At 48.0% G+C, this 15,386-nt stretch overlaps 1 protein-coding gene across 2 annotated transcripts; it reads left to right on the top strand.

The window, feature by feature from the left end:
* Positions 1-1,358: 1,358 nt before the first annotated feature.
* Positions 1,359-14,545, top strand: LOC135236223 (tumor necrosis factor alpha-induced protein 3-like). Of its 2 annotated transcripts, XM_064302469.1 has the most exons (10): positions 1,359-1,496; positions 3,889-3,993; positions 4,705-5,005; positions 5,535-5,698; positions 6,283-6,424; positions 7,270-7,449; positions 9,289-9,454; positions 9,792-10,543; positions 11,656-11,900; positions 12,512-14,545. In XM_064302469.1, the coding sequence occupies exons 3-10, from the start codon at positions 4,705-4,707 to the stop codon at positions 12,755-12,757; spliced, it is 2,196 nt and encodes a 731-aa protein (XP_064158539.1). In that variant the 5' UTR covers positions 1,359-1,496; positions 3,889-3,993; the 3' UTR covers positions 12,758-14,545. The 2 variants fall into 2 exon arrangements, with proteins under 2 accessions (XP_064158539.1, XP_064158546.1); XM_064302476.1 differs by lacking the exon at positions 3,889-3,993 and having other exon boundaries at positions 1,361-1,496.
* The last annotated feature ends 841 nt before the right edge of the window (positions 14,546-15,386 follow it).

Here is a 15,386-nt window from a genome sequence, read left to right as displayed (position 1 = left end):
CCCAGTTGGCCCGTGAGGCCAGGGATCTAATTCTCCACCAAAGGTGCACTGGCCAAGACCCACCATTAGTGTAAGCTATAACACGAAATCTGTAAAAAAATAATAATAAAACAATTTTTTAAAACCTTAAACCTTAAAACCTGTTTTCCTGTAGAATATGATACCTTGAGATTTGTTTTTTTTCCAAAAAAGGGAAGTGGATATTTCATGTAAATGTGTTCCAGGAATTACTGATGCGCTTGCCTGGGAAGGCCAGGGAAGGCCAGGGAAGGCCGCTGTAATTGTGTTAGCTTCCTTCACTCGATGGGAAGGTCTGAGGCTCATTCTTAACGCCCCGTCAGCACGTTTCCCTCACGTTTCTGGAAAGGCTGTTTGGCCGGAGAAAAGTCTCAACACTGCCCGCACTCTCACACTCTTTTCGCACGGTATCCATTTACACAGCTGGATAATTAGCGCAGTGACTCAGGTTAAGAGCCTTGCTTAATTAAGGACACAGCAATGTCCCACCTGGGAATTAAACCTGCAACCCCCCCCCCTTAAAAAAAACTGAGGGGGATTGAGTCACACTGGATCAGTTGTTATACTGTAATGAGAAAATAAAATGGATGCATACCATCCACCCATCCATTATCTATACCCGCTTATCCTGGGCAGGGTCGCGAGGGGGGTGCTGCAGCCTATCCCGGCATGATTTGGGCGAGAGGCGGGAACACACCCTGGACAGGCCGCCAATCTATCGCAGGGCACACACACCATTCACTCACGCATTCATACCTACGGGCAATTTAGAGTCTCCAATTAGCCCACCTGCATGCATTCAGACTGTGGGAGGAAACCCACGCGGACACGGGGAGAACATGAAAACTCCACACGGAAAGATTTTAACCCGGGACTTTAAGCCCAGTTCGCCAACTCACAGGAAAGTAAAATATACATACATTAAATGCAGCTGAGTGTGCCTGCGATAGCTGTACTGCAGAGGTGAGAACTGAGCTGAAATAGGTCAGCGTTTGCGCTGACTTGCGCGACCGGTGTGGCAAGAGGCCTGTGCGCACACACACACTCGCACACACACTCACACGCACACACACACACACACACACACACACACACTCACACACACACTCACACGCACACGCACAAACACGCACACATACACACACACACACACACACACACACACACACACGCGCACACTCACACACACGCAGAAAGAGAAGCTCAGAAATCCCCTGCATTGTGCGCGGATTGGATCACATGACCGGGGAGGAAGAGCTCTGGCGGACGGACAGCGCAGGCGGGGGGGTGGGGGGTGGTGGTGGTGGTGGTGGGGGGGGGGGGGAATTCCAGCTGCGGCTCAGACTTTAAAGGGCCCTCGCGGTCCCGCGGCTGCCTCTTCTGGGGCTCCACCGACCCCCCGTCCGAGCGGCAGGCCAGACCAATCGCTCCCTCAGCCGCCGGCTCCCCTTCACCAGGCCCCAGACCGCCACACGAAGGTAGAAACCAGCAAGACTTTTTAATCAGCGCCTAATCTGAATAATAAATTACCTTCTGCATACTTGTATGCTCCTTTAAACTATATATATATATATATATATATATATTACAAGCCCAGATGTATTTGTCATATGTTTAATATACATAATGTGAAATATATGTATATGTTTAATATACATAATGTGAAATATATGTATATGTTTAATACACAAAATGTGAAATATACGTATATGAACTTTTTTTAAATTAAAAATTACTCTTTAAACATATGACAAATAAACCTGATCTTATGGTTGCATGTTGTGAATATGAGTCTAGACAGCATTGCAGTGAGACTGCATACCACAACATGCATATTTGTGCTTGCTGGCTTTGCTTTACGCAAGTAATGGTTGCAATGTTTTTATTTATGTTGTTTTTTTCCGCATGTCCCTTTTATTTATTTACATATTTTTTTTATTTACATATATATACAGGAATTTACATATTTATGTATTATATTATTTTCAAAAAAAAAAAAAATGCTTATTGACCGCAGGCTATTAATAAAGGCATCCCTCTCCCCAAAAAACATAAAGGATTGACTTTCAATTTGACTGCACGGCCTCGCGGAAACAGCCATGGCTTGGTGTCTTTCCGGGTAATTTTGATATTCTCTGCGCCGTTTCATTTAAATGTGCTTATACATTTGCAGTCTTGCATTTATTGTGAGCAGCTGGTTAAATAGGCGGACTAAGTTGACTTTATAGTCCAGACTTGGACATTATAATAGCATTTTACTGAAACGGTTTGTGGGAAGATAACAGCTTATTGCCTAAAATCAGCTGCGTAGTGAGAACGACTTATTTTCCCCCCAAAGGGAAATACGTAGCTGTTCTCACTAAACAAGTGATTATAGTCAATAAGGTGTTCTCTTGGTATAAACCACAATTATACGGCAATTTAACCGTTTAAAAGTGCGCAGCAACCCGGGCAATAACATACAACCACGTAATTAAGTGCTGCAAGTGGGTACGCAATGTATGTCACGCCTGCGCATGGGGGTACCCGCGTGCCTGAGCCTACAGCCTGGATAAATGCCTAGAATTATGCATGGGATGCTATCTGTTATCGCACTTGTCCCGGTCATTTTAAAGTAAACATTCTATCAATTCAATTTAAAAGAAGGTGCGCGAAATCAATGTTCTTCTGTTTTCTACTTTGTTTGAAACTTTTAATTATGTTTACAGCCGATGCTTCCTGCAGATTGATTTTTTTAACCCTCGGTGATTTCCTGACGTATGCAATTAATGTGACAAATATTTGCCTTTTCGCTCACGGACGTAAGGATAATGTACGTAGAAATGTACGAGTAAATCCTGCAAGCAAGCCTGCCGCATCCCGTGCATTTTTTCTTCTTCTACAGACCGTAATGTACGAGCGATACAGGCATAGCTATGATTAGAGGCGGATGCCAAGAACAATGTCACTTTCCACATTCGTTCGATTACAGTCCGCTAATAGCGAACTAAGTAAACAGTTTCTCTCTGGACCTGCTCTGTGTCTGTGGTTTATGGCTGAAATATTCCACGGTGGAGGCGATAGGCTACAGGTGTATCCTGCCCTTTTGAACACGCCGGCTAAAGCTTACTGTATTTCCGCGCAATGCGCCCCCCCCCCCCCCCCCCCCACCCCCCACCACTTTAAAACTTGCATATGGAAATTGACTAAATGTTCGGCGTCATGGTGTGTTTACCGTTTAGTCATCTTTTACAGTTAAAGATTGTTCCCGGTTCTTCCCCGCCGTCGGAGCCCACCGTCATGCCCGCGGCTCTGAATCGCGATGACAGCGTTACCCGAGAGGATGTAACTGTACGGGAAATGTGTTCCTTGCTCACGTTATGTTCATAGTGTTACGTTAATAGGCGATTAATGCCAAATAGCCCATATAGACTGTGCTGTACATATGGATGACCTGGAAACTTCGACTTCACCAGTATCCGTGACGCACCCTCCATACTGCCTAAGTGCGTCATATACCTGTAATGTAATATAGATTGATGAGGTGTGATCTGTTTGATATAGCCTATCTGTAGTTCGCTTGTTAAGCAAGACAGTAGGACATTGTAGCCTACATGAATCTATTCACTGATGACAATTCCGTGTTGGAGAATGAAGGGCAGAGACAGCCAAGAGCGCACGTATTTTTAGAAATCGGTTGGAAAGTCCCTTCGCGGCACTCCCACACCCACCCAAAACAGCACGGGTATTTTTGACGGAAACGTCAAACCGTAAAGGTGAACAACAACAACATATGAAGCAGAGTGAATAAAGTTCGCTCAGCCTACAGAGCTGGTAATGGAAATAAGTTGATAACTTTTTTTTTTTTTTGCTAAATATATCATCCATTAGCCTACAGCAGACGTTTTTTCCCCGAAGGACAACGCGATGCAGACGAATGATAAGCACATTCACGCGGTCCTCGGGGAGTAAACCTGGACACTGTCAGCACGTGCAGTAAGCCCGTTTTTTATTCACTCACTGTAAAATGTGAAATGAAGGTGTCTTATAGGATAGAGAAAAGTAGCCTGCATAGTTGTTTCCCTCTGCTGCTTGTATGGGTCACACTTCTACTTCGACCCCAATGCTACAGTATATTAACCGGTGACGACTATAGCAGCTGGTAACAGTGTTTTTGTCTGGAGCGATAACGTAGGCTATTTGTAGGGTCCCCTTTCTTTCTATATACAAACCTTCTGCAGTCCTGTCTGAAGTGTGTAAATTATTTTGCATGTGGCAGACGCGTTCGGTTTCTACATGTCGTGCAACAACGTAGCCTACAAGTATTTAACGGTCTCTGAAACGACCACTTCAGGAAGGCTACTCTAAGTTATAACTTATTTGAAATGTTATGAATGGTGGCACAGTAGTGCAGTATATTGCGCTAGGAAACCGGACTTATTATTCAGAAGATCCTGGGCTCAATCCCCAGCTGTAGCTATTCCCTTGTACAGTCGATTATGACACTTAACCTGAATTGTTCAGGGAAAAAAAAAATAATAATAATCCTGCTATAATCAACGGATTGTATGTGAAAGTCTGTGTTGCAGATCTGCAATCTGTGTAAATCGCTCTGGAGAAGCGCGCTACATGTCTAAATGTAAAAGGTAAGGGGTAATACGGCAATGAGAGCCAGTAAATTAAGTCGATTTGCGTTCATTTGTTCAGATGGAGGACAGAAGGCGACTCCCGCTCTCCCTGGAGGAAAGTAACAGGGCCAAAGCGCTGACCGTGCGGGAGCGGATCCTGGGGGACGTCTCGTGTCCCCGGTATTCTGGGCCGCCCGTGTATCACCTGAAAACGCTGCATCGGTACAGCGTACATCTGAGCGACTACGTGCCCGAGGCGAAGCGCGGGGACCTGATCGCCGACTCGCTGTTTGATCTCCAGCTGCAGAGGGAACTGGAAGTAAGCGGTGCGCTGAACTGGAGCGAGCGAGGACGCAGCCTGCACGCGCTGAAAAACGCAGGTACATGATTAAAACCACATTCACCGTGACACCAACTAATAGCGATCTGCCAGTACCGTGTCGATTTTCTACACAGTAAAATGTCCAGTGTTAATTCTCAACTCTGACATTATTTAACACTGAACATTTTAATGCGCATGATGTGCATGCGCACAGCGTGTTGTGCCTCTGCAAATGAAACTGAAACCTGATGATTATTGTGTACATTGTGTGAAACTATTTACCAACTGTACATTTTCATGTACCCTCGTTTTTTGAATGCATGTTAGTTCTAATACATTATTTAGCATGGGCAGCCCATACATAACAGGAATAACAAGTTGCGCGTGGGTTGCGTCACCAACCGAAGAAGCTTTACGCACTTCAGATAATTTGATCGCACAACCTCAAAAGGTCCTAATGTCCTGTTCAAAAATGTTAAATGTTACGCTACGCACATTCCTAAAGGTGACCCATTAAATAGCTAAGACCCTAGAGGAATTGGAGCCAACAAATGACAAAATACTTTTTTTGGGAGGGGGTATTACAGGTCAAAGCAACGGCCTCTTGGATGCGGTTTCTGTGTGCATGTGGGGAGTGAGTGACAGCGATATGGTGCTGCGGACAGCTCTCCATAACACTATGGCGCAAGGTAGCCCCGCCCACCTTCGTATCGCCTCGCAAGAGGAGGAATGGAGTCCAACTGGTCAGCGGGTGAGATCTCCTTGCATTGTTTTTAGACGACTAAAGAAAAACGCTATTTAAAAAAAGAAAATAAAAAATATTCAATGTAAAACCAACTATGACCTGCTGTAGATTTTACTCAGATAGTGTACAATTGATCCATTTGGTTTTGGGCTCATTAACATTATCACCACATTTTATTGTGCTGTTGGTTATAGAATGATTAAAATAAAAATGTGAAGTTCCGGAGCATGAGGGTGCAGCTGCTATTTTGATGTCACAGCTTGACAAGTCACATGACAAGTATATGTACAGGAGCTCAAGCCGTTTTAGTTAATGTGTTTACACAGTAAAATGTCCTGTGTTCATTCAACTAGAACAGTGTTAATTCGACTCCTTCACAGATTTCATTTGGTCCCACTTTCCAGAGTACGACCAAATGTTATCTGTTAAGAGTTGAATTAACTCTGTTTGAGTTGAATCTAGTGGACATTTTACTGAATACGAAAGTTAATAGATTCACTGGTAATAATTCCCCTTCCAGCAAACCACCATGTTGGATTGTGTGCTGCCAGCAGTTGACAGCCATGTTTGTTTGGTTGTCGTGGAGACAGGTCACCAACCAGGACTGGATTGAGGCGGTTGAGCTGGCCAGCCCCAAAGCTAGAGCTGCTAAGCCTGTGGACAGTCCCTGCCAGCGCGTCCATCTGTTTGTGCTGGCCAACGTCATCCGCAGGCCCATCATAGTGGTGGGCGGTAAGCAAACTCAGTAACTCAGCATAACAGCTTCAGTAACTCAGCACTTAGACTTCAGTAACTCAACACTTAGACTTCAGTAACTCAACACTTAGGCTTCAGTAATTCAACACTTAGGCTTCAGTAACTCAACACTTAGGCTTCAGTAACTCAACACTTAGACTTCAGTAACTCAACACTTAGGCTTCAGTAACTCAACACTTAGGCTTGAGTAACTCAACACTTAGACTTCAGTAACTCCGTGTGACAGCTTCCGTAACTAAACATAATAGCTTCCACAACCCAACACTTAAGCTACAGTAACTCAACACTTAGGCTTCAATTACTCAACCGAACAGCTTCAGTAACCCAACACTTAGGCTACAGTAGCCCAGCACATCAGCTTCAGTAACCCCACACATTGGCTTCAGTAACCCAACACATCTGCTCCCGTAACCCAGCACACCGGCTTCAGTAACCCAGCGGTAGCACCGCGCCACACTCCCATGGTATCATCCCCCTCGTTAGCCAGAATTTATGACGGACGGGGGGAACTTTTTGTAATTTAATTTCACGCGTCACGCGCAGTTGGCCATATGAAAGAGGGAAGAGAGCTGCTGCAGTCACAGGTGGCTCAACACTTTTTAATTTTTCTGCCCCTCTCTAAATGATTCCTCGCTCCATTGAGCTTTATTACGCTGTGCGTACGTCCCTGGCCAGCTTAGAGCCGGTAGGCCGGGAATTACTTCTGGAAAGTTCCGCCTTCAGAAGACTGAGGCCGAGGCTCCGTGATTCACTGTTTTTATGGTTCGCCCGCTAAGCCTCTCCCCCTCTGACCTCGTCCCCTCTCCTCCCTCCGTTTCCAGGCAGCGGGGAGGACACGGAGGCCGCGGCGGGCTCGACCTCGAACCCGGGCCCGCGGGGGATATACGTTCCCTGGCTGTGGGACGGAGCCGACTGCCACCCCTACCCTGTGGTGCTTGGGAGCTCATCCCCATGGCGACGCTTTGCACCCCTGGTGACAGCTGGCAGTGCCCAGGATGACGGTAAGAGCGCCTAGCGATTCGCTAAAGATCGCTGCGTTCAGCACCGGGTTCAATCACACACACACACACACACACACACACACACATTTATAGTGTACAGACACATGCACATACAGTATACACACATACACACACACACACACACACAGTATATACACAAACCTATTCAGTGCACACACCCACACACACACACACACACACACACACACGCACTCGCTCATACACTTATGGTAAGTCACTGCTGTTGCACACTTGCCTAAGGTAACAGTGTTGAAGTGAAATACATGATATACTCTGCTGATGAAAGGGTTCAAATATAAAAGAAGGTCGTCCCTCATCCTCCAACCGTGGAGCTGGGACTGTTGCCTGCTGACTCTAATTATCAGAGAGAAACCATTTTAGGTTTCTCACCGATCTTAGGAATGGATCAAAAACAAGTTTGTTAAAATGGCGGTAGAATTAGAGGGGTGAGTTTTCACGCGAGCAAACAGGGAGGACTGTGATTCAGAGACCTTGGTTACGCCTCTGAGGGGCAGAAAAGACAAAATATAAGCTTTTCTGTGGATCTCCGGTTTACAGAAATCGGCCGAGAAAAGCTGGAAATTGGTTTTTTACTCTTCTGGTGTAAAATAACAAAAAGCATTCATTGCTGTGTCTAAATGAGAATAATAAGCCCAATTTTTAAAGAATAATGTGCTTTTATGAACCATAAATGTGAGAGGAATATGTCGCGTGTGGGAATGACTAATAGCAGGATGTTTACGTTCAAAAAAGAATGAAGGTAGAACTACAAAGACGTGTGTGTGTGTGCGCGTGTGTGTGTGTTTTGTGAGAGAGTAATTGATTCCGTTGCTCAGTTGATTCCGTGAAGCAGTATCTCTGAATACCAAGTTATTTTACGGAGGGAAAGGTGTGCAGAATGGACAGCTCAGACCAAAAAATGGGGGGGGGGGGGGAGTGGGGTGTTACTGTGGGCTCTCAGGCTGCCGAGTGCACTTTGTGACCTTTAGACACAGAGCCTTCCCCCCCTTTCTAATTGATGAGTAATGGTTTCTTCCAGGTGTGGGCAAACATAGTTAAATATCTCATCGCCGTCTTTTTGAACCCTCCATAATGGACGATATTAGTGTTGTGTTTCGTAGTGACTTAGCAAGAAACGCTGTTTACGCAAAAAAAAAAAAAAGAAAAACCCCCCAATGGAATCCCCAAAAAATACTGGATATGTAGGTCAGGTTTCCTGAAACTGCAATCTGAATACTCCCCCTGGGAGGCCCACAGTGGAGTCCAAGAGGGTACTCAGCAAGTTTTTAAAAATAATTATTTGCTCATGCTTATTTTTTACTCAGATTTACATTTTCAAAATGACATATTTTAGTTTTTGGAATATACCCTACCTGGCTTACACACCTGTGGTAATACAACATAGTAAAATGTCCAGTGTTAATTCAACTCCAACAGAGTTTACATGAGTCCAACAGAGACCAAATGCTCACTGTAAGAGTTACTTTAACACTGAATGTTTTAATGTGTATGATCATTGCTAGTCCATTCTGTGCGCTTGGCCGTCGCCCTCAGCTGCTGATGAACAAAATGGCGGCCCTCTTGTCCTTCTGTGCTTCTGTTACTCAGCGCTTAACTGTTCCAGGAAAGCGTTTGATTTCCCAATAAACAGCTGCATTTAAGACACATGATATAAAAAATAATAATAATTTTAAAGGGATTGCCTGCTAAGAGCTGAAAGAGTGTGACGTTGCTTGGGCTGAAGAGGAAGAGGACGGAGCGGGCAAGCGGTCAGTCCCGACGGTTGCTTCACCGACCCTGCGTTCTCCCCTCACACAGAGGACGGGGTGGCCCTACCCCTGGTTTGGGGTACCCCCCGGGGCCTGCGGGAGCTGCCGCTGCATTTCCCCCCCGACGGGCGCGAGGGGACCCGCCTGTCCTGCCTCAGGGGCTACCTGAAGCTCCGGACCCTTCCGCTGGGCAAGCACACGACCTACGCCGCCAGGTGAGATGGCCAGCGCGCCGCACCTCTGTCTCCCGACCAGCAGGGGGCAGCCTAAGTGCCGCTCGACTGCCCACAGGTCCACGGCACTCTGTGCAACACATGCGGCGTGTTCTCACTCCTGTCATGCGAAATCACCTTGTAATCTGAAGGGAGGAAAATGGCCTGTGAATGGCGTGTGTGTGTGTGGTAAATATTGTTGAATTATCCACTCTGCAAAGTTTTTTTCCCAGATTTGGAAATTCCACCAGGCAGCCCTGAATGTGATTTTTGTCTACAGCTGACATTCAGTTGATGTCAGCTGGTGCACCGTGATGCTTAAATCCCTCTTTATTTCCAGGTTGAAAGGTCATAACCTTCCCGAGCCCTTCAGCTTGGTGCAGGACTACTTCAGGCTGGCCAATCACACGTGCAGTCAGGTCACCCAGGAAGTGAAGTGGGGTGGCAGAGAAGAACAAAATGGAGGCCTTCCTCTCCCGGCATGCCCCTCCTCCACCTCCTCCTCTTCCTCCTCCTCTTCCTCCCCCTCCGCCGTCTTCTCCATCACTGCAGGTAGATGTGCCACGGAACGGTGCCTCTACTTCTGCTCTAAGTCCACCTGGCCTCTGTGTCACAGTTGCCACGACAACAGGCAGCAGCATCAGCAGCGGCTTCAGGCCAGGAACTGCCCGCCGGAGGGGCGGGGCTTCAACATCTCCGTCTGTGGGGACACGCCCCCCTCCGACCATAACCCCGCCCCCTCCTGCAGCCCTTCCACCGTCGGCGATGACCTCATCCCCCAGGGGTGGCCCAGCGACCTCGTTCACCGTCCCAGAGTGGGCGGGGCCAAGGACAGCGACTTCCTCTGTGGGCGGTGCCTGTCGTGCAAGATGGAGACGCGCACTTTCAACGGCCTCTGCTTCCGCTGCCTCCAGAGCCAAACCGACCCCCCCGCCCTGCCCCCACCGGACCCCACCGATACCGCCGACCCCGCTCGGGCGTCGCCAGGCCGGGAGGGGGCTCTGGGGGGGCAGAGGTGCCTCACGCCTGGCTGCGTGTATTTCGGGACCACCCAACACGCAGGATACTGCACGGTCTGCTACTGCATTCAGAGTGAGCGCCTGCCCCCACACAATCCCTTCATCCATCCCTCCCTCCACCCATCCATCCATCCCCCCCTCTCCCTCCCATCCTCCCTACCTCCATCCATCCCCCCCATCCCTTCCTCCCTCCTTCCTTCCATCCATCCATCCCTCCATCCATTCCTCCCCCTCATTCCCCCTCCATTTTTCCCTCCCTCCATCATCCATCCATACCTTCCCCTCACTCTCCCCTCTATCTCTTACTCCCTCCCTCCTTCCTTCCATCCATCCCCTCCCTCCATCCATCCTTTCCTCCCCCTCACTCCCCTCCATTTTACCCTCCCTCCATCATCTATCCATCCCTTCCCCTATCTCTCCCCTCTCTCCTTCCCTCCCTACATCATCCACCCCCTCCTATCCCTCTCATCTCCCGCTACCTTCATCCATCTCTCCCCCTCACTTCCCACTCCATCCATCCCTCCCTCCCTCCTTCCTTCCATCCATCCTTCCCTGCATCCATCCATCCGCCCATCCATCCAGCTCTCTCTCCCTGTCCTCCCCTCTCCATCAACCCCTCCCCCCACTCCCCCCATCTTTCCTTCTCCAGGCTGCTGCTACACCAGCTGCATGCTTCAGACCAGTGGCTCTCTAAACTAATGTGCCATGCTGTCACATAGCCTGGGATGTTTTTAAAGATAAACTTTATTTAAAAGCCAATGCTTTATAAAAAAAAACAGGTCCTGAAAAACAAACGCACTCAAAGCAGAACAAAGGACAGCGTAACGCCACTGTGTCAACAGCTACAGGAGACTCCCTTACCAGCAAGCATTATAACTCCCTCGTGAGCAAACATAATCAGCTCGGCGACAAAAGCTGGTCTGGACGTGGCAGAATGGTGCAATTTCAGGAAGCTATTGGGAACGGTATGACACTAGTTAAGGTCAGATAAGGTCAAAGGTCAAAAACAAGTTGTTTTCTGAGGGAAGGAGGGTCATTTTTGGTGTGGTAAATCTGCTGATTGATGCTTTGCCAGTGCTGCGTGATTAGGTTCATTTTTCTCACTCTCTTTTTCTCTCGCTCTCCCCTCTCTCCCTTTCTCTCTCTCTCTTGTTCTCTTTCTCTCTGTTACTCTCTGCCCTTCAGATCAAACACCAAACCGCTCACCGCCCCCAGCACCACCTCTACCTTCCTCCTCCTCCTCCTCCTCCTCTTCCTCCCCCCCGCCCCTGCAGCTCTCCTCCACCCTCAGGAATCTCCCCCGCTGCGCTGACCCTGCGTGTGACATGCTGGGAAACTCCGCCTTCAAGGGCCTCTGCGAGCGCTGCTTCCTGGCCAGCCACCAGGGGGCGATGAAGAGCCAGGCTTCAGAAGCAATGGCTGTCAGTCAGGTATGACCGTCTGTCTGTCCATAAAAAAATAACCTAGTTTCTCTCCTGCACTGCGACACATTACGCTTGTGAAACTTGCGCGAAATAACGATAATGACTTGACTCAGGTCATTTTCTGTCTGCCTGTGTGGTGCCAATTTTGCCGCATTATCTTACAGTAGGAAAAAAAAAAAGAATCCATCCACCCACCCAGGCAAATCTCTCTTTCTTTGCACCCCACTGAACCTTTCACAGATCATTATCAGTAATTAAAATGATCAAGGACTGTGCGATAGCTCTGCACTGAGAGAGAGAGAGAGAGAGAGAGAGAGAGAGAGAGTGAGAGAGAGAGAGAAAGAGAGAGAGAGAGAGAGAGAGAGAGGGAGTGAGAGAGAGAGACAAAGAGAGAGAGAGAGAGAGAAAGAGGGAGGGAGAGAGAGAGAGAAAGTCATTATTTAAGCGTTTAATCGTCTGTGGCTGTAAACCGGCCCTCATTTCAGTGTTATTATCTAATTTCGGAAAAAAAAAAAACCTCATTTGGTTTTTGGACGGCTCGCCGAGCGTGATTTTGAGCGCGTCCGGCCCTCGTCCTTTCTGGAACTTTAAAAAAAAATTAAATTTTTTATTTTCAGGGAAGCGACCGGGTGAACAGAAGGCATCACAGGCCGCCGTCCAAACCGGACCCGCCCGGCGCCGGGGCGGAGAAGGCCGTCGCGGCCCCCGTGGAGAGCAGGCGAAGCCGCAGGGCCTCGCCAGGAAAGTCCCAGGCTTCGGCCGAGCCCGCCAGGCCCCGGCCCTGTCTGGGTAGCGGATGCCCCAACTTCGGCAACTCCAGGTGCCGGGGACTCTGCAACAGCTGCTACAGGAGTCACGTCTGAGCGTCCCGCCCCGGACTGGCGACCCGGGCCGCGAGAATCGCATCGGACCGACCGAGTCCAGGCTTGCGGCCGAGTCGGTACGTCGCATCTGAGTGAGAGAGTCCCGACTGGCAACCCGGCCATGTTTCACAGCTGAGAGCAGATGGGCGGCCTGGTCGTGAATCTTACCTGACTGACAGAGTCCCAGTCTGGCGACCCAGCCTTCAGTTCGCACGGGCCCCTTCGGCTACCAATCACATCTGACTGACAGAGTCCCAATCTGGCAACCCGGCCTGGAGTCCAGCCATGCAGACCTGCCATTAATCACAAGCTGAGCGGGCAGAGTCTAGACTGGCAGCCCCCAACAGCAGTCAACACCTGAGTCCCAGACTGGCAACCCCCGACTTCCCAGCAAGCACGGGTGCACTTTAAACTCGTTTTTTTATTTTTGAACTTTTAAGATTTTTTTTTCTTCTTCCAAAGAAAACACAGATCTAAATCGGGACAGTTTTGGGGGAAGTGTTTCTCTTTTTTTTTTTTTTATCGTTTTAATATTCCTCCACTCTCCACGCAAACTCGGCACCTTGTTGAGATTCGGTCCAACAAAAGAAAATAAATGTGCGTACGTCACATTCCAAATTAAAAACCCTAATTCATATTCCGTCCTAGAGAAGGTCCTTGGGAATCCTGAGTTAACAGGCTGACGTTCATATTAATAATATTAATAAAACAAGCAGGCGTGCTTCCTGTACTAGTTTACTGTAAGTGATTTACTCAATTTAATATGCACTCAGTGCAGATCTCACATTAATAATGAGAGATATGTTTATATCATCATTTATACCGCATCTTTATAAGAGGAAAGGATTTCATTGGGGGCAGCTTGTTGTTGTTTATATTTGCCCCTAGTGTACAAGGCTGCTGTACAGCTGAAATGCCAATGCTCGATTGTGCCGAGATTACATTAAAAAAGGGTTTCCGTTTTCCTAGAAGAATAATTTGGACCTTGTGTGCCTTTTGTGTTTTCCTGGTAGAAGTGTCACAGCTGCGCAGCAAATGTTTGGTGTTGCTTCAGCTCTTACGAGAATCGTCATTCAGGTCCATTTGAGATCGGGGGGAGGGGGATTCCATGAAGCAGGATTGCTGCATTAGCTGGATAAGTGTGAGTGAGTGAAACCTGGAACAGCTCTTTGCTACAGTCCATGTTCCAGTTTTGGGAGGGTTCTGGGTTTTCACTCAGTGCAGTTAATCTAGTAATCCTGCTTTGTGAAACAGGGCACAGATTTGCTCTGGTCAGAGTTGATTAAACGCTGAATGTTTTTTTTCTGTGCACCTGCTAGCCTTGCGTAATTTGCCTCTGTCCTCTTCTTTGTGGTCTTGTTGGAACAGGCTGTGTCGGCCGCCTCCGTTCTGCTAATGCCGCGGCAGACGTGTCGCTTCACGGTAACGTCCCCCCTGCAACACGTGCCCTTTGGCTCGTTGGTTCCCCTCTGCTGGGGAATGTCAACAGCAACCGCACTGTATGTGTGTGTGTGTGTGTGTGTGCGTGCGTGTGGTCATGGCAACCCTTCGCACCTGTGTCCGTGTGCGGAACGACCTGCTGCAGTGCAAACAACGGCTGTGAAACAAACGCCTCAAGCCTTAAAGTGGAGAACTGAAACTTGAGGGAAGATTATGTCCTTGCTTTTGAAGGAGAACTGAACCTTGTGGGCAGATTATGTCCGTGCTTTGAGTGCGGGTTGCTTTCCACGTGTGCAAGTAGTGCGGAAAACCATATTTATTATTAAAAACCGCAAACCCGAACACAAATTGACTGGTCCTATTTAAAATTTAACATAATGTCCGTTTTGAGCGGCATGGTGGTGCAGTGGGGAGCACTGTCGCCTCACAGCAGGAAGGTCCCGGGATCGAGCTGCACGTAACCCCTGTGTCCACACGGGTTTTCTCCAGGCACTCCGGTTTCCTCACACAGTACAAAGACGTGCAGGATGGTTAATTGGAGACTCTACATTGCCCATAGGTGTGAGTGGCTGGTGAGTGAATGGTGCGTGTGCCCTGCGATGGATTGGTTACCTGTCCAGGGTGTATTCCTGCCTCTCGCCCAATGCACGCTGGGATAGGCTCTAGCACCGCCCCGCGCCCCTGCCCAGGATGAATTTTGTGCAAGAAACATTATGTCTTGTAAGGAAACACGCCATATCTACTTGCATTAGTGTATTTCAAGTTAGTTGTTCTGTCTAGGTAACTGATTATGAGGACTGTACTCAAGAGCAACTGCACCCCCTAGTGGTAAAACTCAGCAATTGACTTCAGCTCTCAATGGCAGCTTCCAGAAAGGGCTGGCAAGTTTACTTTGAAGTATTACACGAGAAAATAAAACATCAGAGGCCGGCGGAAATAATTCCAGCATCATTTGTCACCTATAATCAGATGTGAGATTTTTTTTCAGTCATGTTTTAAAAAAAAATATTCATAGCTATTTTTTCTTGGAAGCAGAAAATATCTTCTTTTTCCTAGAGGTGTCCACACCGAGCCAGAAAGTAAAATATAAGCGGTTTTAGCAGCCTGTCATCGGAGAACCATGCCGCGTCCGATGAATAACTGAGCGGAAAACTTGAGCTGAAGATGCAGATTTATGCGTCTGACCTGA

Source organism: Anguilla rostrata, chromosome 1, assembly GCF_018555375.3.
Source record: "Anguilla rostrata isolate EN2019 chromosome 1, ASM1855537v3, whole genome shotgun sequence".
NCBI classification, from domain to species: Eukaryota; Metazoa; Chordata; class Actinopteri; order Anguilliformes; family Anguillidae; genus Anguilla; species Anguilla rostrata.
The sequence above is the reverse complement of the archived record's forward strand: the minus strand, read 5'-3'. Positions and strand labels throughout refer to the sequence as shown.

What these genes read in the sequence shown, in the direction of transcription:
- LOC135236223 (XM_064302469.1), top strand. Translation starts at nt 4,705, where the DNA reads ATGGAGGACAGAAGGCGACTCCCGCTCTCCCTGGAGGAAAGTAACAGG. An exon ending in GCACGCGCTGAAAAACGCAG is followed by an intron (nt 5,006 to 5,534) that starts GTACATGATTAA and finishes GGGGTATTACAG; the next exon opens with GTCAAAGCAACGGCCTCTTG. An exon ending in TGGCAGTGCCCAGGATGACG is followed by an intron (nt 7,450 to 9,288) that starts GTAAGAGCGCCT and finishes CCCCTCACACAG; the next exon opens with AGGACGGGGTGGCCCTACCC.